At 37.2% G+C, this 17,944-nt stretch overlaps 1 protein-coding gene across 1 annotated transcript; it reads left to right on the forward strand.

The window, feature by feature from the left end:
- Window positions 1-560: 560 nt before the first annotated feature.
- acer3 (alkaline ceramidase 3) lies at window positions 561-17,720 on the forward strand. The gene is made up of 11 exons (XM_028465869.1): window positions 561-710; window positions 7,643-7,753; window positions 7,870-7,922; window positions 8,043-8,095; window positions 8,187-8,268; window positions 8,362-8,397; window positions 11,028-11,086; window positions 12,175-12,276; window positions 12,347-12,451; window positions 12,530-12,575; window positions 15,989-17,720. Exons 1-11 carry the CDS (start codon window positions 608-610, stop codon window positions 16,040-16,042), a joined length of 804 nt encoding a protein of 267 aa, XP_028321670.1. The 5' UTR covers window positions 561-607; the 3' UTR covers window positions 16,043-17,720.
- Window positions 17,721-17,944: the final 224 nt, after the last annotated feature.

Raw genomic sequence — 17,944 nt, forward strand, 5'->3', positions numbered from 1 at the left:
AATAAAAAATCTGTTATAATTTATCGTAAAAAGATTACTCTTTTTTGCGAAAGAAAATTTTTTTCTTTATGTGACTTCTTTATTTTTTATTTTGGACCCCAACTTTGGGTTATTTCACCACTCGCGGATACAGAAAATCTTTGGAATATGAATATGACTAAAAACTAAATAAAATTTTGCTGTCAAAATTAAAGGTGTGAGGAGTGAAACTTTTACATGTTGAGTATAAAAAAATAAACTAGATTAGAGTTTTGATATTTTAATTGGTTTACCACTAGACTAGTTTAGTAGTGAGTGAACAGCTATTAATGGTATCCAACACAGGTGACAAGTAACAAAGTATAAATACTTCATTAATGTAGTTTTTTTTTTTTTTTTTTTTTTTTGGTATTTGTACTTTTTAGTATTTATTTTTTGGGTGACTTTTTTCTTTTACTCCATACTTTTTTCAACAAATAAACAAAATTTATTTATTTATTTTTACTAAAGTTACTTTAAAGACCTTCAAAAATGACGTCACGACGTAAAAAGACGCAAGGGCTCCCACGGTGACGGAGTCTGCCAACATACAAACCCGTTAGCAGCCACAGCCTCCTCCTCTTCCATCATGGCTCCCTCGGTAGACAGGCACGGATACTGGGGGCCGCCGACCTCCACTCTGGACTGGTGTGAGGAAAACTACATCGTATCGTTTTACATCGCGGAATTCTGTGAGTACACATTACAACACCTGCTTTGCCTCCTATAAAAAATAGCGATTTGGTTTGCTTTAATAACGGGTGAGTTGAGGGCGTGGAGAGCGTAACGTAAACGTACAGTGGACCGTAAAACGTAAACAAGAAGCAGTGATGATGGCTTTAAGGACATTGTGGTGTTTTGTGTTGTGTTTGTCTCTGTCGACCCAGCCACGAACTGTACGTGAATGAGGTTAAAAGACAGAGGCTCGACAGCAGCCTGTTCAGTATGTTTGAATCGAGCTTTGCGATACGTTGTTGTTCTATAAACACGGAATCAACACCGTGACCTGACTGTTGTTGGTGTTGAGTCACTGTGTCCAACATAGTTCCATTCAGTAAGTGCGCAGGAAACTTAATAAAGTATGTCATGCTGTGTATCAGTCATCGTTGCTGTGTGTGCTGATAAAACTGGTTTTCCTACTGCACTTATCTGAGTTTACCTCACATCTCCCACAGGCACTCAATGCTACATGTACACAAACAAGGGCTGCCAAGTCCCTGTAAAACTATTAAGAGAAACATGTTTGTTTCCGGGAGGGTTATTTAGAAAGAAGAAAAATGCATAATAACGAATAGAAAGTCCTGTACTCGTGCAAATTTAGTGAAATAACAATTTGTAATACTCAATAAGTGGGGCTTCACATTTTCCTTGATCGTAGAAAACGGATGACAAATACAAAAGTCACTTTCTGAAACAGAAATGACAATATTGTTATTATTATTTTGTTTTTATTACTATTATTTTAAAACAAATCAAGCACAAATTGCAATATCTATGACACTGAATGTACCCTCAGGTGCATGTTTTGGGAAAATATCACACATTTACATGCCTTTTTTTAGTCCGATAGTGATAGTATGTGTATAATAAACGTTACTTATTAGTTCTGAAAAAGTCAAAAAGGTTTATCATTATTTCTTGTCTTGCTTTTTATAATAATAATAATAATAATAATGCATTTATATAGACACTCAAGGCACTTTACATTGATGTGCATTATTATTTCACTCCACACACAGTGGTGGTAAGCTACCATTGTAGCCACAGGGGCTGACTGACAGAAGCGAGGCTGCCATAGTGAACCGTTAGTAATCCTAACCCATTTTGTGCATTTCTGTAGTCTTTGTGTATTTTTCCTGTAAAATACATGTCACCTTGTGTATTTCTGTTGTCGTTTTGTTTGTTTGTGGGTGGGTTTGCAGAGATGTGTTTTTGTGTTTTTCTGTAATTTTGTTAATTTTTGCAGTAGTTTTGTGTGTGTTTGGAGTATTTAATTTTTTCCTGTATTTTCTTGCAATGTTGTAATTCTTTTTTTTTCATGTTTTCTTGCTCTTGTTTTGTGTATTATTCTGTCAGATTAGTTAGTTAGTTAATTTCCCATGTCTTACTATGAAAATATTACTCTTCTACATGAGTAATAGTTTTGTCCTGTAAGCTATATGTTTCATCATTTGTGGAATGAACGTGTTAATGTTTATTAAGCACATACTAGAATCCCTGGATTGGATAAAGGCCTGGGGAATCACCTACAACATGTCATTTTATTTAAATGTTTCCATAATGATTTACTTTTGTGGGAGCAGGTCAGCAGGCCATTGTCATTAGGGAAATATTGTCAAAAAACCCTTCAAAGGACATTTGAAAACATTACTGAGCACATTATTATGCTTATTATGGTCAAGATCAGAGTACTGGGTGCTATGCTGGTTTTACTTTACTAGATACTTCTGCCAAAAGGTAATTTGTGATGCATTCAAATATCTCCCTTTTTTATATTTACTAAGCTGTAATCTTGTAGTGTTGCACTGATGCATCCATTGAAGGGTCACAACTGCGTGAGTTATTCTTATGATTTTGACTCATGAGGATGAGCTTTATCTCTTCCAGTAAATGGAGAAAGATGGAATACTGGCTGTTTAATACACACTTATAAACGTACAGTAAGTACAACAAAACAGCTGAGGTGAAAACTAGTAATGCACAACATTAGCACAAAAAGTCCATTTTTCCACTTTTTTCACTGAAATAACCCAGCCGGAACGGGATGTTGTGATGACGTGAGCAAATACTGCGTCCAGCATGTGCTTGTCTGGATACTGGCCAATGTGTCTGCGCTGTGGACATATCTCAACATAACTGAGCACTAAAGCGTCTTCTAAGCAGAGTTTGAGATGGACCACAGAGTGAAAACAGTGAAAAGATCCTCTGCACTTCATTGTGACTGTACTCCATCTGCATCACAAAAACCATTACTTGGAAGTGGAAATAATGCACAAGAATGATAGGAGACATTCAGAGAGCAATGAGAAGACCAACAGACTGTGATAAAGCAGAGAAGCTGCTCTTCTTCACGAATACTGCACTTTGTAAAGTCATGTGAGAACATATTTAATTTGACTCTCTTTTAGCAGCCCAATCAGTTGTAGCCCGGTACATGATTATTTGAAATGAAACATTTTATTTTGTTTTTTTATTTTATATTGTACATTGTTTATTTTAATTTATGCAGTTGCAAAATATTGATTTTAGTGTCATAGGCATAAATGCAATTTTGTTAATAATGTATATAATAATTTCTTTCAGTGTTTCTGTTTTCAACCTTGCCTAATTTTTGGTTTTGGCCAAGATTTTTAACAGCACTGATTGATGTCAATTACATTCCAACACAAGCGTTAAAGGTCCCATATCATGCTATTTTTCATCTCCATTTCTTCTAAGAACCCCAAAAACATAGTATTTGAGGTTTATTTTCCCTAACTCGCCTGTTTTCCAGAGTTTTAGACTCTGAAAATTGACTTTCTCAGCAACTTCACACAATCAGGCTGATTTGCGGCCTACGTATGCTTATTCATATTGTCTATAGACAGGACACTGACTTCCTCCTCACAGTGACGTAGGGCCAGAGGACGGCCCGCCCTCCTCCCACCCACTCCGTAGCCGAGCTCATGCTTCTTTATAAACACGAGACAGAGCGTGGGGGCGGGGCGTTCGCAGGTACATACATAGACTGTAGAAAATACATACATAGCACTGTGCGAAGGACACTGAAATGTTCACCTTTGTGGGTGTGTCTGTTTACATGTCAATCACTGCAGAGAGCTTCCTGGAGGCGCGGCTTCTCCAGCTAGTGCCGCATCAAATTTGTCATCAAAGTGAGAACGCGTCATCAAATTGGAGCAAGGTGTTTGGGATCACCCTGCAGTAAGAAAGGAGCAAATCTACCTCTAACTAACGATTGAGGGAATCAATGAAAAAAACACTTTGGGCATGTGAATGAAGCCCAAATAAACATTTATGGTGTTTAAAGCACAGAAAAGTCGATTTAGCTTAACATGGGCCCTTTAAGTAACACATTGTCGGGACATTGTATATTAGTGTACATTTTCTGTCAGGGTTGGATTTTGGTAAAACAGGTGAGAGTTAGGTATAGATTAGTGGTATCCTCAACCACGTAATCCAGAATGTGACAGTTTAATTAGTGGCCATGAACTGATAGAAACTTTCTAGAAGTACAATGTACTCGTGTATTTCTGGTTCCTACAGCTAAGACCAGCCTGTTTGAGATCCCAGCAGACAAAGCTTTTGTGACACAAACTCACCCAGTTAATTGTTTTCAACTACTGGATAATTGTTTGGGCTCCAAATGGTGTGTCAGGTTACAAAAACTGGAATGCAGCATTGTTCTTTCAGCAGAGTGACACCTTGATGTTGTTGTCCCTAAACATCAGCACATGGCAAATGTGGTCATGGGCCCCACACATTCAGATGCTCAGTGTTCAACAGGCAAACATTGAGGGTAGCTCACGTATGTACACTAAGCTCAAAGGTTTTACCTGAGGCAAGATAAGGAATCAAGTGATCTAACACACCCGAGGCCTACGCATACCTGCTACACCTAGATTCCTCTGTCTGTAAGCCCTCATTAGGAAACCATTAAAACACCTTTCTCCTGCCTGACTGTAAACTATGGGCTATTCCTTTTCGACTACACTGGTGTTGCCTTAGTCCAGTGGTGTCAAAGTCATAGTTCAAGGGCCACATACGACCCAGTTTGACCTCAATTGGACTGGACCAGAAAAATCCACATTTTTGTAAAGGGAAAGAAGCACAAATTCAAACAAAATCCTGAATGTTAAGCAATTGGTGCAAATTCCTTGACTTTGCAATGTATTTTGCCAGAATTCTGTGGCATATTTTGTGAGAATTTTCCCAGCTCTTTGAAAATATTTGCAATTTAATTTCACAGTAAATAATCTAGTTTTGCAACCCCTGTTGTATTGTCCCCACAATTTATATGGTAATTCACAAAAAGTCATTTTTTGCAGTAATTTCTACTTCCCGCGGACCAAACTACATGATCTGGCAGGCCGAACTTGGCCCGCAGCCCTTGAGTTTGACATGTGTGCCTTAGTCTATTACAAAAGGTTTTTCTAAAACAGTTCAATTCAAAGCAAAAATTATTCTACAATGGCAAAATATTGTTGTAATAACATTGAGTGCATTTATTAATCATCTGAAAACATCCTATTCCTCAAGTTATGTACGTAGTTTGAGATGAACACGCTGTGAGACAGACGGCCAATGAAAGGAAGCAAATCAGGCTGAAAAGACACCAATGGCATCGATGTGTGGCATTGCATTTTAGCAAGAACTAAACAACAAACATTTGGATAATACACAGTCCTGTATGACATCAGGCAGTAGCAATTTTATTGATCAATAGATAACAATCACAAAAAAAATCCCGGCAACTCACGCAACAAGACAACAAAATAAATATTAATCAAGTTATAAATCAGTCAACAGAACTATGGCGCTCTCAATTATAATATTTTGAAGGCATCATCATGAAACAGGCAGATGGAGAATGATGCAGAAGTGCGCATGTATAGAGGTAAACGTTTACATGCCAACATCCATTCCTTACTGCAAACCATTATCATTACAGACCCTGGAGGCTTCAAGTTTTAATAATATGGTAATATGGTACTCTAACGTGCAAACCAAGGCTTTTCATCCCCTGCATACTGTGGCTGATACACCATTCAGCTGAAATTATAACAGGAAGAGCCTATTTTCTATGTGGTGATTTCAAAACAAAAATTAGAAGACAGGCTGTAAAATGTAAATTGTACTGAAGCTATGTCTCTCAAATGTCTAATGTAGGCTAAATAATTTATTACAGACTTTTGTATTCACTCCATTAAAATCAGAAATGATGGGCCACATGGAGTCTTTTAAACCCAGCAAAGTTTTGAATAAATCATGAGGCACATTTCCAACAATCACCTTAAACTTTAGATAAATATATACACATCTATGGGGCCTAACACAGAGATAGCCAACTTTTATCACAGCGGGGGCCACAAAAATGTGATTGTATGATCCGAGGGCCACATGATCAACATTCATGTCTGCATTGAGACCAAAAAAAGCACTCAGAGAGCGCAGACCTCCACCAAGCAGCTCAAGCTCAGCTAACAAGCTCCGGTCATGGTAACATGGTAAACTCAGGATTACCATGACTACCTGTCAACATTGAGCTGTGTTACCCTACCTACCTGTCAACATTGAGCTGTTGACTCTGAGAGAACCTATGACATTATCAACAAGAAGTTACACAGTGTGGTTGTGAAAATGAATGGGATATATCTATATCTACATATTTTCTTTTGGTAGCCAGAACTTCACCAAAATTTAATCACGTTCCTTGTCCCATTTATCAATTTCCCTGAAAATGTTATTCAATTCCGTTCATATTTCAAGTTATCTTGCTAACAGACTGACAGAGACAAATGCAGGGTAAAACATAACCTTCCGCTTCTGCACATTGCGCTTGGTGTAGGTAATAATGACCGATCTGAACATTAAGACAGGAAAGAACAGAAGGTTGGGGTCATTTTGTATATATATATTTTGCTCCCATTTGGTGTGTTTTAATTTTATGTTTTTGGCTTTATTGTGTATTTTTTCTCTTTTGTTGTTGTTTTAGTTTTTTAGTCATTTTGGGGGATTTTTGTTGTCCTTTTGTGTATTTTTCTGTCATTGTGTGTGTTTTTTTTAGTCTATTTCTGCATTTACTGTAAGGCAATTGCCAAAATTTAAAAAGAAAAGTGAAATTTGGTAAAAATAAACAAAAATAGAATAAAGAATAATAAATTTCCAGATTCCAGACATCCTTTGACTCAAACTTGATTCGTTTCAAATGATAGTGTATTAACAATGTATTGACTGCTTAAACAAAGCATTGATTTTTATTTTTTGTGAATTGAAGGAAGATGATACATGTTAGCGTTACAAAGTTTCTACATACTGGTATTTAATGTCTAGTATGAATGCGATGTGATATCTTTTGTGATTTATTTTACTGGCAGCAGAAACAAAACTTATATTGGTTGTTAGTCTGATTTATTTTCAACACTGTGCTGTCATGTTTTTTCACAACTTTTACTGAAATTGAAGTTGTGTAGTACATTGCTAATAGCGCTTAGTTATTTGTCGTTTAATGTTACATTCAAGATGCATTGTTCTTTAAAAACTATTGAAAAATCTTTGTACAATGTTATATGATAGACAAGTGATGGACACATTCCCTGTGTCACATTTTTGCTACTAACCATGGCACACTGACAGACCTCTGTTTTTTTGCACTCTAACGGTCTTGAATAGATTTTCGTGGTTCCAAACCAAGTGATGGAAATTTGGTGAAAAGTTTTGAAAAATGTCTGTGAAAAAGGTGTGGGAACCCTGTCTATATCTGATATAGGTGATATTGTTGTTTTCTATATCACCAAAATAGAAAGCTCAATACATCTTGAATCTCAATATATCGCCCAGCTCGAGGTCGTAGTATGTTCACCACCACCTGGATCTTGTACTAAAATCTCGTCTCCCGCCTGCACAGGGAACACAGTCAGCAACCTGATTATGATCCTTCCTCCTATTTACGGGGCCATCCAGGCGTTTCGTGATGGCATGGAGTTCCGCTACATCTGGTCCTTTCTTGGACTGGCAGGTTTGTGTCTTACAGCCCAAGGGGAACTACTAAAGAACAACCGTTGATGCTGCACTGTTTATTCTGCTGTTTCAGTGTTGTGTCTTGACAGTTTGCTCTTCGTCTGTGTCGCCTAGCTGTAGGTATCGGTTCCTGGTGCTTCCACATGACGCTGCTCTATGAAATGCAGGTGAGCCACAGTGTCTCAATAGGACTCTGTATTGGCTTGTTAGAACAAACATGTACCACCTGATGAAATGTGAAAATATGGTATAATGATTTGGTAATAAGCATCTGTTTTGTTTTTTAGCTACTGGATGAGTTGCCAATGATCTACAGTACATGTGTCTTTGTTTACTGTCTGTAAGTGGCACCACTTTGTTTTCTTGATTTGTCTTTTTTATGATCTTGTTTGTAAGCTAAATATAAACCTATGTATTTCACCTTTTTCTAGATATGAGTGTTTCAAACAAGACAGTGGCCTCAGCTTGTTTCCTATCACCCTATTATTAATCTTCAGCATCTCGGTCACTGTGGTGAGTATCCAGAGCGTACTTTGTACCACACTGCTGATAAAGCCTGAAATTCATCACACCTTGCTGACTGCTCTCTGTGTACATGTCACCCAGGTGTACTTACAGTGGAAGGAGCCGGTGTTTCATCAGGTAAGGGTGTGCTCTGCGGTGTTGGCCCCTGGGTCATGTGGCTCTTTGTTTGCCATTAGTGTTCAGTGTGTGTCGTGAGTAATCTTTACTTTGTGTAAACATTGGGTTTACCAGCTGGGATAATTTCCTACTAAAACCGAAGAAAAAGACCCACACAAAACACATATCCCTCGTCTATATCACAGTGTGGTATGCAAACATAAAACACCATGAACAAACGCCAACTTTTTGTTTTGCAAATACAACCTGACAAATAATGTGTCTCGTGACCTTTGGTACAAATTTCAGCTTCGATCATGCAAAGCTGGGACTTACTTTCAGAAGTATGGTACATTTCAGCAGTGCTAATTTTTCAGACATTTATGCTGAGTCATGTGTGTAAATTTAGGTTATAGCCCAAAAACAGTTCCTGATTTTTTTATTTTTTCATCTCCCTGCTTTAGCACACCTGAATCTTATGTCTTTTTTTAATCAGGCTTCCACAGGGCCAGACCCAGTCATCTGATCCATGTGCAAAGCCATGGAAAGAACCTAAACAAAGGCAGTTTATGTTTAAACTATGTAATAACCCTTCTAATACAGTTTATCCCTAAAAAACAGGTTTTGGCTCCAATAATTAGCCCACATCTTAGAAGTTGAGCTTTATTCAAAATTGTACTTTAGTTTGGGCGGTTTGGATGAGCTGATTTAGATTCTTCATACGTGTGTCTTAACTTGTTTTTACTTTGTTTAATATAAAGTTGCAGTTGGTTGTAATGCAAAGCAAACATTTTTCCAAAGTGTTTGCTTTGCTCTGAAGCAAAAGTCCTTGACTGCTCTCTACAAAAGGAAGCCAAACAGACAAAGTTTATGAAACACTGCAATGAGGCATGTGCGTTATAATTAGTATATCTTTACTGGTCTCATGATTTGATTTGATTATGATTATCATGTCAACAATTTGATTCCAGGATGCAGAACAATCTGTTTCATCCTCTCATTCCCCATAATACTGCATGTCCTTACTCTTTGATCAGTGAATGAATACAATCAGTTAGCTAAGCATCTATCTCTGTGAAATAACTGTCTTTAAATCAAACACATCTGGGTGGTAAATGTGGTAAATATCACAGTAGGAGTCCAGATCAGCACCAGTATCAGACCAAAAGCAGTTCTCGTACAGGTGACAAAATCCACCAGTCTTCTTTGCTAACGTTGCGCACTGTCGCTGTAAAATACACGCACGCACACACATGCGCATGTGTGTGAGATTAGATAACGGTTGAGATAACATGAAGACAAGTTTGGTCAGATTGTCTGGATGTTGTGTGTGTAAATATAAGATAAGCTCAGTTTGCTTCAGCAAACATTACAGCTTTTTTTAAGCATTTTACATTTTACCATCAATTCAAACACGGAAGAGGGTGAAGCCCATAAATCATTGTCTGTAGGTCTGCTTGAATCATTCAGGTTTTTGTCAATGATGGTAAAAGGTGGGGACATTTTTCTTTTTCTTTTAGCACTTAAATAAGCACTCAGTATTTGCTTTGAGGAAAATTCAAACACTGTTGTGTGAGGTGGTGTTCCTGGGTTCATGGCTGGAGAGAAGCGGCGGTTTGCCCATTAGTGCTATAGTGTTTGTGGGGTTGTGTGTGCGTGGGTGAGCTTCACATTTGGATTCTGTGTGACTGGACGTGTATTACTGCTTCAGGAGCAACGCCCATAATCAAGGCATTTTTTGAATTTCCCTCCTAGTGGTAGATGTTTAGTTACTCTTTATACACACACTGATCCCTTTTAGAAAGGGAAATAACTAATGACTGGTCATGCAACAAGATATATCATCGATGGTGTGAGTAATTTGCATTTTCATATCCCTACTACAATTTATGACTCGGGTGTTTCTTTTCAACTCTCCATATCTTAAATCTGGGCTGTGTAGACTGTTCTGGTTTGATGTTTTAAAAAACTTGTTTTGCAAAGTTCCTGCCCAGATAAGAATATTTGTGAAGAATGTCATCACGTGATTTGGTTTTAATTTTTGTGTTTTTCCACTTTAAACCCCCATCAGGGGGGAATTAAAAAAATGCTGTGATTATGGGCGGGGCTTCTGGAGTAGCTAAGAAAGCCAAGTCTACTGTATATAATAAAATAGACTGGGCGTAAAACAGAACAATCTATGCTACGCTAACTACCTACTCATTACTTACTCCTACATCTCTGTTGTACTCACCACTGATTGTAGAGTCCACAGATGCTAGTTTTCATAGAAGGGGTGGGGCCAACAGTGACCTAAGAAGCCACCAAAAACTAAGCTAATAGCTAAATGTTATTGTAAAAGCCAGGTTTCAAACCATAGAGGAAAGTCACTCACACAACAAAATACACCAATTTTTAATACCTTGATTAAAATATCAATAGTTGGACCAGAATGAATCAACTGTTTTGGGGTTTAGTTACTCTTTAATGGAAGACCCCACCCTAGCATAATAAAATGGGAGGAACAATCATTTATATTTCAGTGTGGGATTTGTGTCTTTCATTTGTTAGAATGTTTTTTTAAAGTGATTTTCTTTCTTTCTTTCTTTCTTTCTTTCTTTCTTTCTTTCTTTCTTTCTTTCTTTCTTTCTTTCTTTCTTTCTTTCTTTCAGGTAATGTATGGGGCTCTGGTCGCCTGCCTCGTGATGCGATCCATCTTCATTGTGACATGGTAAGCTTTCCAAGAGGATCACTGCTATGGAATCTGTGTACCCTTTGTTCTTTGGTTATTCCTTTTTAAAACCAAATCAAAGTAACAAACAGTGTGGTTATTTTGTGTTATTAACTTAAAACCGAAACAGAAACACAGAAAAATCCAAAACCAGAAAAGCAGCGGCTTTAAGTTTTCAAATTTAATCTTTTGTTTGGATATTTACGGGTAAACTATGGACGAGAACTTCATGTTTTAAGCTCATCACACAGAGGGGACCCACATACTGGGGGACTTTCACTCTGCTGCGTTTGATAAAAAATGATCTTGTAGTATGTTGTTCACCTGACACCGATGGAACATAGGTGTAATTTGTGTGTCGATGACATTTCGCTTGAGTTATTGATCCTAGAAGTCCGAATCTGTGAATATTGTGCCAACTTTATCGAAAAGTGTTACGAGCCAAATAAACTGGTGACTGACTATCGACTGTGAGGCTGGTGTGAGGAATAATAGATGTTAGAACTTCTACGATTTGACACTTTGGGAAAAATAATTGCACAGCCTTTTTGAGGGCAGTAAAAGAAAATTGCACGTTATATTACTGTTAACCACTAACGGTAGCTGTCAACACAGAACAAGAAAAGAAGAGCACCAGTAGATTCATTACATCCCCTCGTGTTGCTTTGATCACATATCATTTTTTGTTTTGATTTGTTTATGTATTAATCTCGTTTCAATTCACCAGTTCATCAGTAATGTGACATTGCTCCTTTTTTTCCCAGGAGTAAAAGTCCGGCCCCGTCTGTGGGTCCACTCTGTGTGGTGAGATTAAAACATGAAACTCTCGTCTATAGTTTCCCTTAAATATCCAATATTACACAAACAGAAGATTCAATTTTAAAATGCTGCTTGTCTGGTTTTAGATTTTTCTGTATTTGTTTAGGTTTTAAGTTAGTAAAACAAAATAACCACACTGTTAATTTGTTATTTTGATTTGGTTTTAAGATGAAATAACCAGAGAGCACACACTTCTATGAGACTCCAAGGAGAGTCAGGTCATTCCTAACCAACAGCAGCGTGTGGAGAATAATGCTTTTTTTTTTCAGGGTGTACCCATGGCTCAGGCCGCTCTGTTACACCTCCTTAGGTATTTTCCTGTTGGGATTCCTTCTGTGGAACATTGATAACATCTTCTGTGACTCAATAAGGTGAGGGTTGTCCAAATAATCATCTGAATGTGGAAACTATCACACTAAAGGTTCTCCTTGTGAATCTCAGAGCCTCTAGACAAACACTGCCCCCTGGTGTTGGAGTGGCGACACAATTTCATGCCTGGTGGCACATCTTCACAGGACTGGGGTCGTACCTACACATCCTCCTCAGGTGAGCTCGTGTTTGGCTCACATTGCATTCACACACAGTGTTTACATCACTCAAATTATCTCTGTCTTTGTTGTTTAGCCTGCAGATCAGATCAACCTACCTCAAGTACAGCCCAAAAATAAAGGTAGGTCTAATCCTCATCACAACTCTACTCTTCCTGTCTTTTTCTTTTACATTAGAAAATACTACCTGATGTTTTCTCCAACTGTGTTGAAATAAAACTTGATCAAACTGGTCAAAGTCTAGAATGCCTTAAAGTGTACATGTTATACATATATACATATACTATATATATATATATAAATAAATATTAGGGATGTATTGATTTATTTTAACAACGATTCGATTTGAATCATGATTTGTTGTTGCCAATTCGATTTATGGATGATATTAGTGGATTTAGAATGATTGAAATCGATTCAGTAACTTATTAACTTATTTTTATTTACCTAAATACTGGACAGTGAAGGTGGCTTTGCTAGATTCCTGTTTCGTATCAGGAAATCATCTATAAATTATTATAGACTTAAACAAACAAGTAAACATTGAATGACAACAAATATATTCACATTTTATTTGACTAAAATCCAACCAACATTTCAGTTTAAATTAACAGGATGTAAACTTTTCTGCTCTCATTTTCAATACTCAGTATGTTTTCAGTCAAAATACACATTAGGTTTACCTGACTCTTCTGTTGGTTTTTTAACATAAAAATAAATAAATATAAAATCAAAAACTTATTGCTGTTGTAATCATAATTGAGCTCAGATAATTAATTTTGTAATTATAATTGCCATGAAAATTCTTGAAAAACTATCAGTGCCAACGTATTAAACTGGAAATTCTAGTAAGGCATGAAAAATGAAATGTAGAAAACACCGACATTTCAGAGATAAGGCTATATTTAGTAAGGCATAAAAATTGAAGAATATTTGGCTTTTTTTTTTACTGTTTAGAGTGAGACCATTTTAATATTTGAAGAAAAAAGTATTTAAATCAAGGGGACTATTATGGACAGAAAAATAGCTCACACACCACCAACAAAAACATTAAAACCAATGTGTTTTTGGATAAGGAAGCCTAATAAGATAACCAAAAGATGAAAAACAAATTGGATGATAGATTATGTTTTTTTGTGTATTTTGCAACTTATTTAAGACATGGGAGACAAATGACCCATTATCATGTTGCTATCAGATACTATCAGAAAGCTAACAAAAGAGGGAGGTTACGTTTTATGGGGTTATTTATTTCAGGCTCAGTAATTGTGATTAATTGAATTTGAACTTTAGTAATTCAGAACATAATTGTAATTGGCTTTTAGAGGGAAAATAATCATTTATTTTTAATTGTAACTGACCCCAACCCTGGTTGACACAGTGAGCGACTCCTTTAGAATATCTCAGTCTGAACTAAAGCTTCAGTATTTTCACACACTGAACCCCATAGGTGGATTATTGATCAACTTCTCGCTCGCCGTCTTTCCCTCCTTGCTATGTTGTGTTGTCTGCTTTGCGTGTGACGTCATAGACATCCACCAGAGTTGGCCGTAACGTCTTTATCATTAAATGTGCTTTTAAAACACATATAAAATCTGTGAAATATGTTTTAAAAAACATATAAAGTCTGCCGTGCTTTCAATCCAATGCCCTATTTCCTTTTATCAATACAATCTATTGATTACCTTTTAAATCGATTTTAGATTGATTAATGTCATCAGGAAGGCCAACTTGCCAAGCACAGATCAGTGTAGTTCAATCGTAGGATTATAAATCGATTCATTGATCTAGCAGTGTTCCCGCGGATTCATAAAAAGCTTTAATTTCATGAATCTAAAAATAAGGTCTTAATTGTCATTAAAATGTCTTAAAATATCTATATCATGCTATTTTAGACTTTCCAAAGTCAACTTAAGCCACATATGGTTAATATTTAATTTTGGCAAAATAAAAATACAAATGTATTAATAAATATGACTTATTATCTTTCAACCCTGAAGTTGAGACGCACAGTTCCTCTGGAGCTCCGCCTCTCCCCGTGTGAGTGCCGTCCCTTTTCATGAACAAACTCACAGGACTTTTGCAGCCGAACACACATTTTTGCTTACCAGACATTATCTTTTGTTACAAAAACCAATTGTTTTCCCTGTGCAAATGGTATAAGAAAGGAAACAATGACCATCAAAAAAAATGTCCTTCGGCTGCTCGCATGCCTTTAGCTCCAGCTCACTGTGGAGGTGCGGTGCCGGTAGCAGGCACTACCTGGAAGGGGCGGTTCAGACTTTTGTGCCGTCAATTGTGGAGGGACCGCTCGTTTTTTAGAAGAGGGCAGAGCAGCAGATCAGAGACCAAGATTAGTGAGGGTAGCTCAGAGATGCAGGAAGGAAGCCCAATTATACTTTGTGGGTGTGTTTTTTATAAGGAATTAACATACTGTAGGAACAAGATTAAAAGCTCAAAAAAGTTGATTTAGCATGATCTAAACTAATCTTAAATTTAACACATACAGTTAGTATGATTTTAATTAGTCTCACATTTTAAAGTAAATGGTAACATTTGTTTTTTTTTTTATTAATGTATAATGTACCATAATATTGCACAATCACGACAGTGGAACCAACAACTAAACGGTGAAGTGGTTGCAACAGGACTTTCAACAACACGAGGAACAGTAAATTTAACAAAAATGACCTGTCCAACGAAGATTTTTCTTGATTTTTAGCGTGATTTTGAATATTTTAGTCTGTTTTATTCGTGTATTTTACTGTTATTTTGTGTATTTTTGTGCGTTTACTACGTCTTCACCAGACACTATAAAAAATGTACCCTAACCCTAAGTAATGTGGCATTTTTTCTCCCAATTGTGATTACTGTGAAGTTGGTCTTAAATTTAATTTAAGATGGCAATAAAAAGTCTTGAATTACATTTGACAGAAGTTGTAGGAACCCTGTCTAGTGGATGAATCATTACACACTTAAAGGTAGGGATGGCAATTTTCAAAAGCTAGTATGATTTTGAATGTAGCCTCCCTAACGGCTCCGCCTTTAACCCCCTCGCCCCTCCCCTCTGTGCTCCGTCTCACTCACATTGCACACACACAGCTGCTGCAGAAGTGGAGCTCAGCTCATCGCTTGTTTTGTGTAGAAACTTTGTTGTCTCATGTCTCATTCAGCAGTAAGTATACAATAAACTTCACCATTATATATGTTAAAAAACGTGACCAAAAACTCTGTCAGCGGTGACGTGCTTTCAGTGTGAGTTCGTGCATGCGAGGGATCGAGAACGAGCAGGGAGACAGGGAGACGTAAGTGGTTAAAAAAAGAAAATGGTTCGTTTTTTTTTTCCATTGGTCAAAGTTAAGATCTAATTTTCTGTCAGGACATAAAGACAATTTCAACCGAAAACCTAAAAAGTGTATCTGGAGAAAATCGCCTACCGTAGCTTTAATAAATAAGAAGAACTTTCAGTGTTTTATCATAGCCCAGCGTGTCGATGAATGGCAGTAACCCCTCATGGTGTGTGTCCTGTGTTCAGTTTCTGTGTGGAGTCTGGCCCACTCTGCACATCGAGCCTCAGAAGATGAGGTGAAATGATGGACTGGGCACTGTGGAATGGAGAGCTCTGAATCCAGACACCGCCAGCATGAGGACACGCCAGCATCCCTCTCCTCCGACCCAGCTGGGAGCAGCGCCTGCAGCCGGAGGGCACAGCAGGTGGTCCAAAGGGAGTTCCCAGGGTTTGTCTGCGCTGTGGAGACTCACTAAGTACAGTATAGCACTGAGTTCAACTCTGAGAAATGCAGGACTTTAAATCATAATTTATTAGAATAGCTTCTGCTGTGATTTTATTAACGTGTACTTATTTTATTGGCGAGTGAATGATGTGGTCCACTGCAGTGGCGGATGTTGAAGTTGTTCGAGATGTTAGCACAATAAAGGGACGGGAAGCCAGTGTCAATAGTTTAACTATCACATAACACTACCTTTGTATGTCCAGTACTGTCAATATGTGAACCAGTTAGGCATTGATAATATTATTAAATGTTGTATCTCCCCTGTATTACTGTGTGTATATATGTTACTACTGTTAATGTCATCCTTAGGAAGCAGTGACTCAGCTATTTCTCACTTTCTTCTATACTTTAAACTGGACAGAAGAACTTCAAAAATGACGGAACTAGAAATCGTTTTGTTTTTTTATTAATATGTGCCAAAGTTTCTCATTATTTAAATGCATCAAAGTGGTTTACTATATTTCTGCCAAAAGACTGAAAGAATTCCCAGTTCCACAATTTATATCTAACCAGCCACTAAAGAGACTAATCAGGCAATAATAAACTCAATGGAAATATTGACTTGAAAGTAAAGCTAGCACACAAAATAGTGAAATTCTATTAGTGGGGGGAAAAAAACTGGAAAAGAGAACGCACATTTTTTTTGAAATTGTATTAATGCTGTTATTCTGGCATAAAAAAAAAAAAATTGGTCAACGGCATGGCCTTTAAAGCTTTTAACGTTCATTATATATTTTTTTTTTTATTTACAACTCAAATCTATGATACATCTCTCATACTTTTTACTTTTATTGCATGTGATTGATGTTATTGCTGCATTTTATTTACCCCACCTATTTAATGGTCTTTTACATTTACAATGCTGTGCCAGTGATGAATCAGCAGCACTTTCTACATTAACAAGAGTGTGAAGCAGTTTGTTAAACAACCACTAGGGGGTGAAAACATTCTGTTCTGCCAAGCGTGGCCTCCACAGTGATTGAGAAAGTGCTGAATTACTACTACAGAGCATCGCCTCATCTGTTGTGTACTGTATAAGTGTTGTGTAATGAAGGGCTTTCTCACTTTTTGTGTTGCATTATGTGAACACTGGTTATTTAAAGACATTCCCACAGAACCTGGACTTTGGTTGTAACGGTGCATTAACGCAGTGTTACAGATATTCAGAAGCACAAAGTGGGACTGAGAAGTATTACCATTATCTGCAGCCATGTCTTGTATCTTGAAGTTGCTGCTTGTCAGCAGTGCATAAAGCGGGTGCCTTATCGTCCTTGCTATGTAATCGAAGTTGCCTTGATGTTTGTGGAAACCAGTTAGTCCCTGTTTCACACCTTCAACAGTAAAAACATCTGATGCAAAGCATGGGCCCGATTCTTCAGCCTTCGATTATCTTTACAAACATCTGTAGGAACTGTGATAGAATTAAAAAAAAAAAAAAAAAAAAGGACTGAGGCGTTGATGCAGTAGTAAATTCCACCATTGTTTTGGTCGGACTATAAAAATGTGCCAGTTTTTATTAAAATGTCCTGTATTGTCAAATAAAAGAAATGTGTAATCTTGTTATTGTTTTGTCTTTGAAAGGATGAAATTTACGTTATTAGGTATATACAGCATGGTGTAATTAACACAGGGGTAATACATACTGTTACCCCTGTGTTAATTACACAGTGGTAGCAGTGTGTGTGTGTGTGTGTGTG

The sequence above is a fragment of the Gouania willdenowi genome, chromosome 14 (genome assembly GCF_900634775.1).
Source record: "Gouania willdenowi chromosome 14, fGouWil2.1, whole genome shotgun sequence".
Taxonomy (NCBI): Eukaryota; Metazoa; Chordata; class Actinopteri; order Blenniiformes; family Gobiesocidae; genus Gouania; species Gouania willdenowi.

Coding starts and splice junctions, on each gene's coding strand:
- acer3 (XM_028465869.1), top strand. CDS start 608: ATGGCTCCCTCGGTAGACAGGCACGGATACTGGGGGCCGCCGACCTCC. Junction 7,923..8,042: donor CGCTGCTCTATGAAATGCAG/GTGAGCCACAGT, acceptor TTTGTTTTTTAG/CTACTGGATGAGTTGCCAAT. Junction 8,096..8,186: donor TGTGTCTTTGTTTACTGTCT/GTAAGTGGCACC, acceptor ACCTTTTTCTAG/ATATGAGTGTTTCAAACAAG.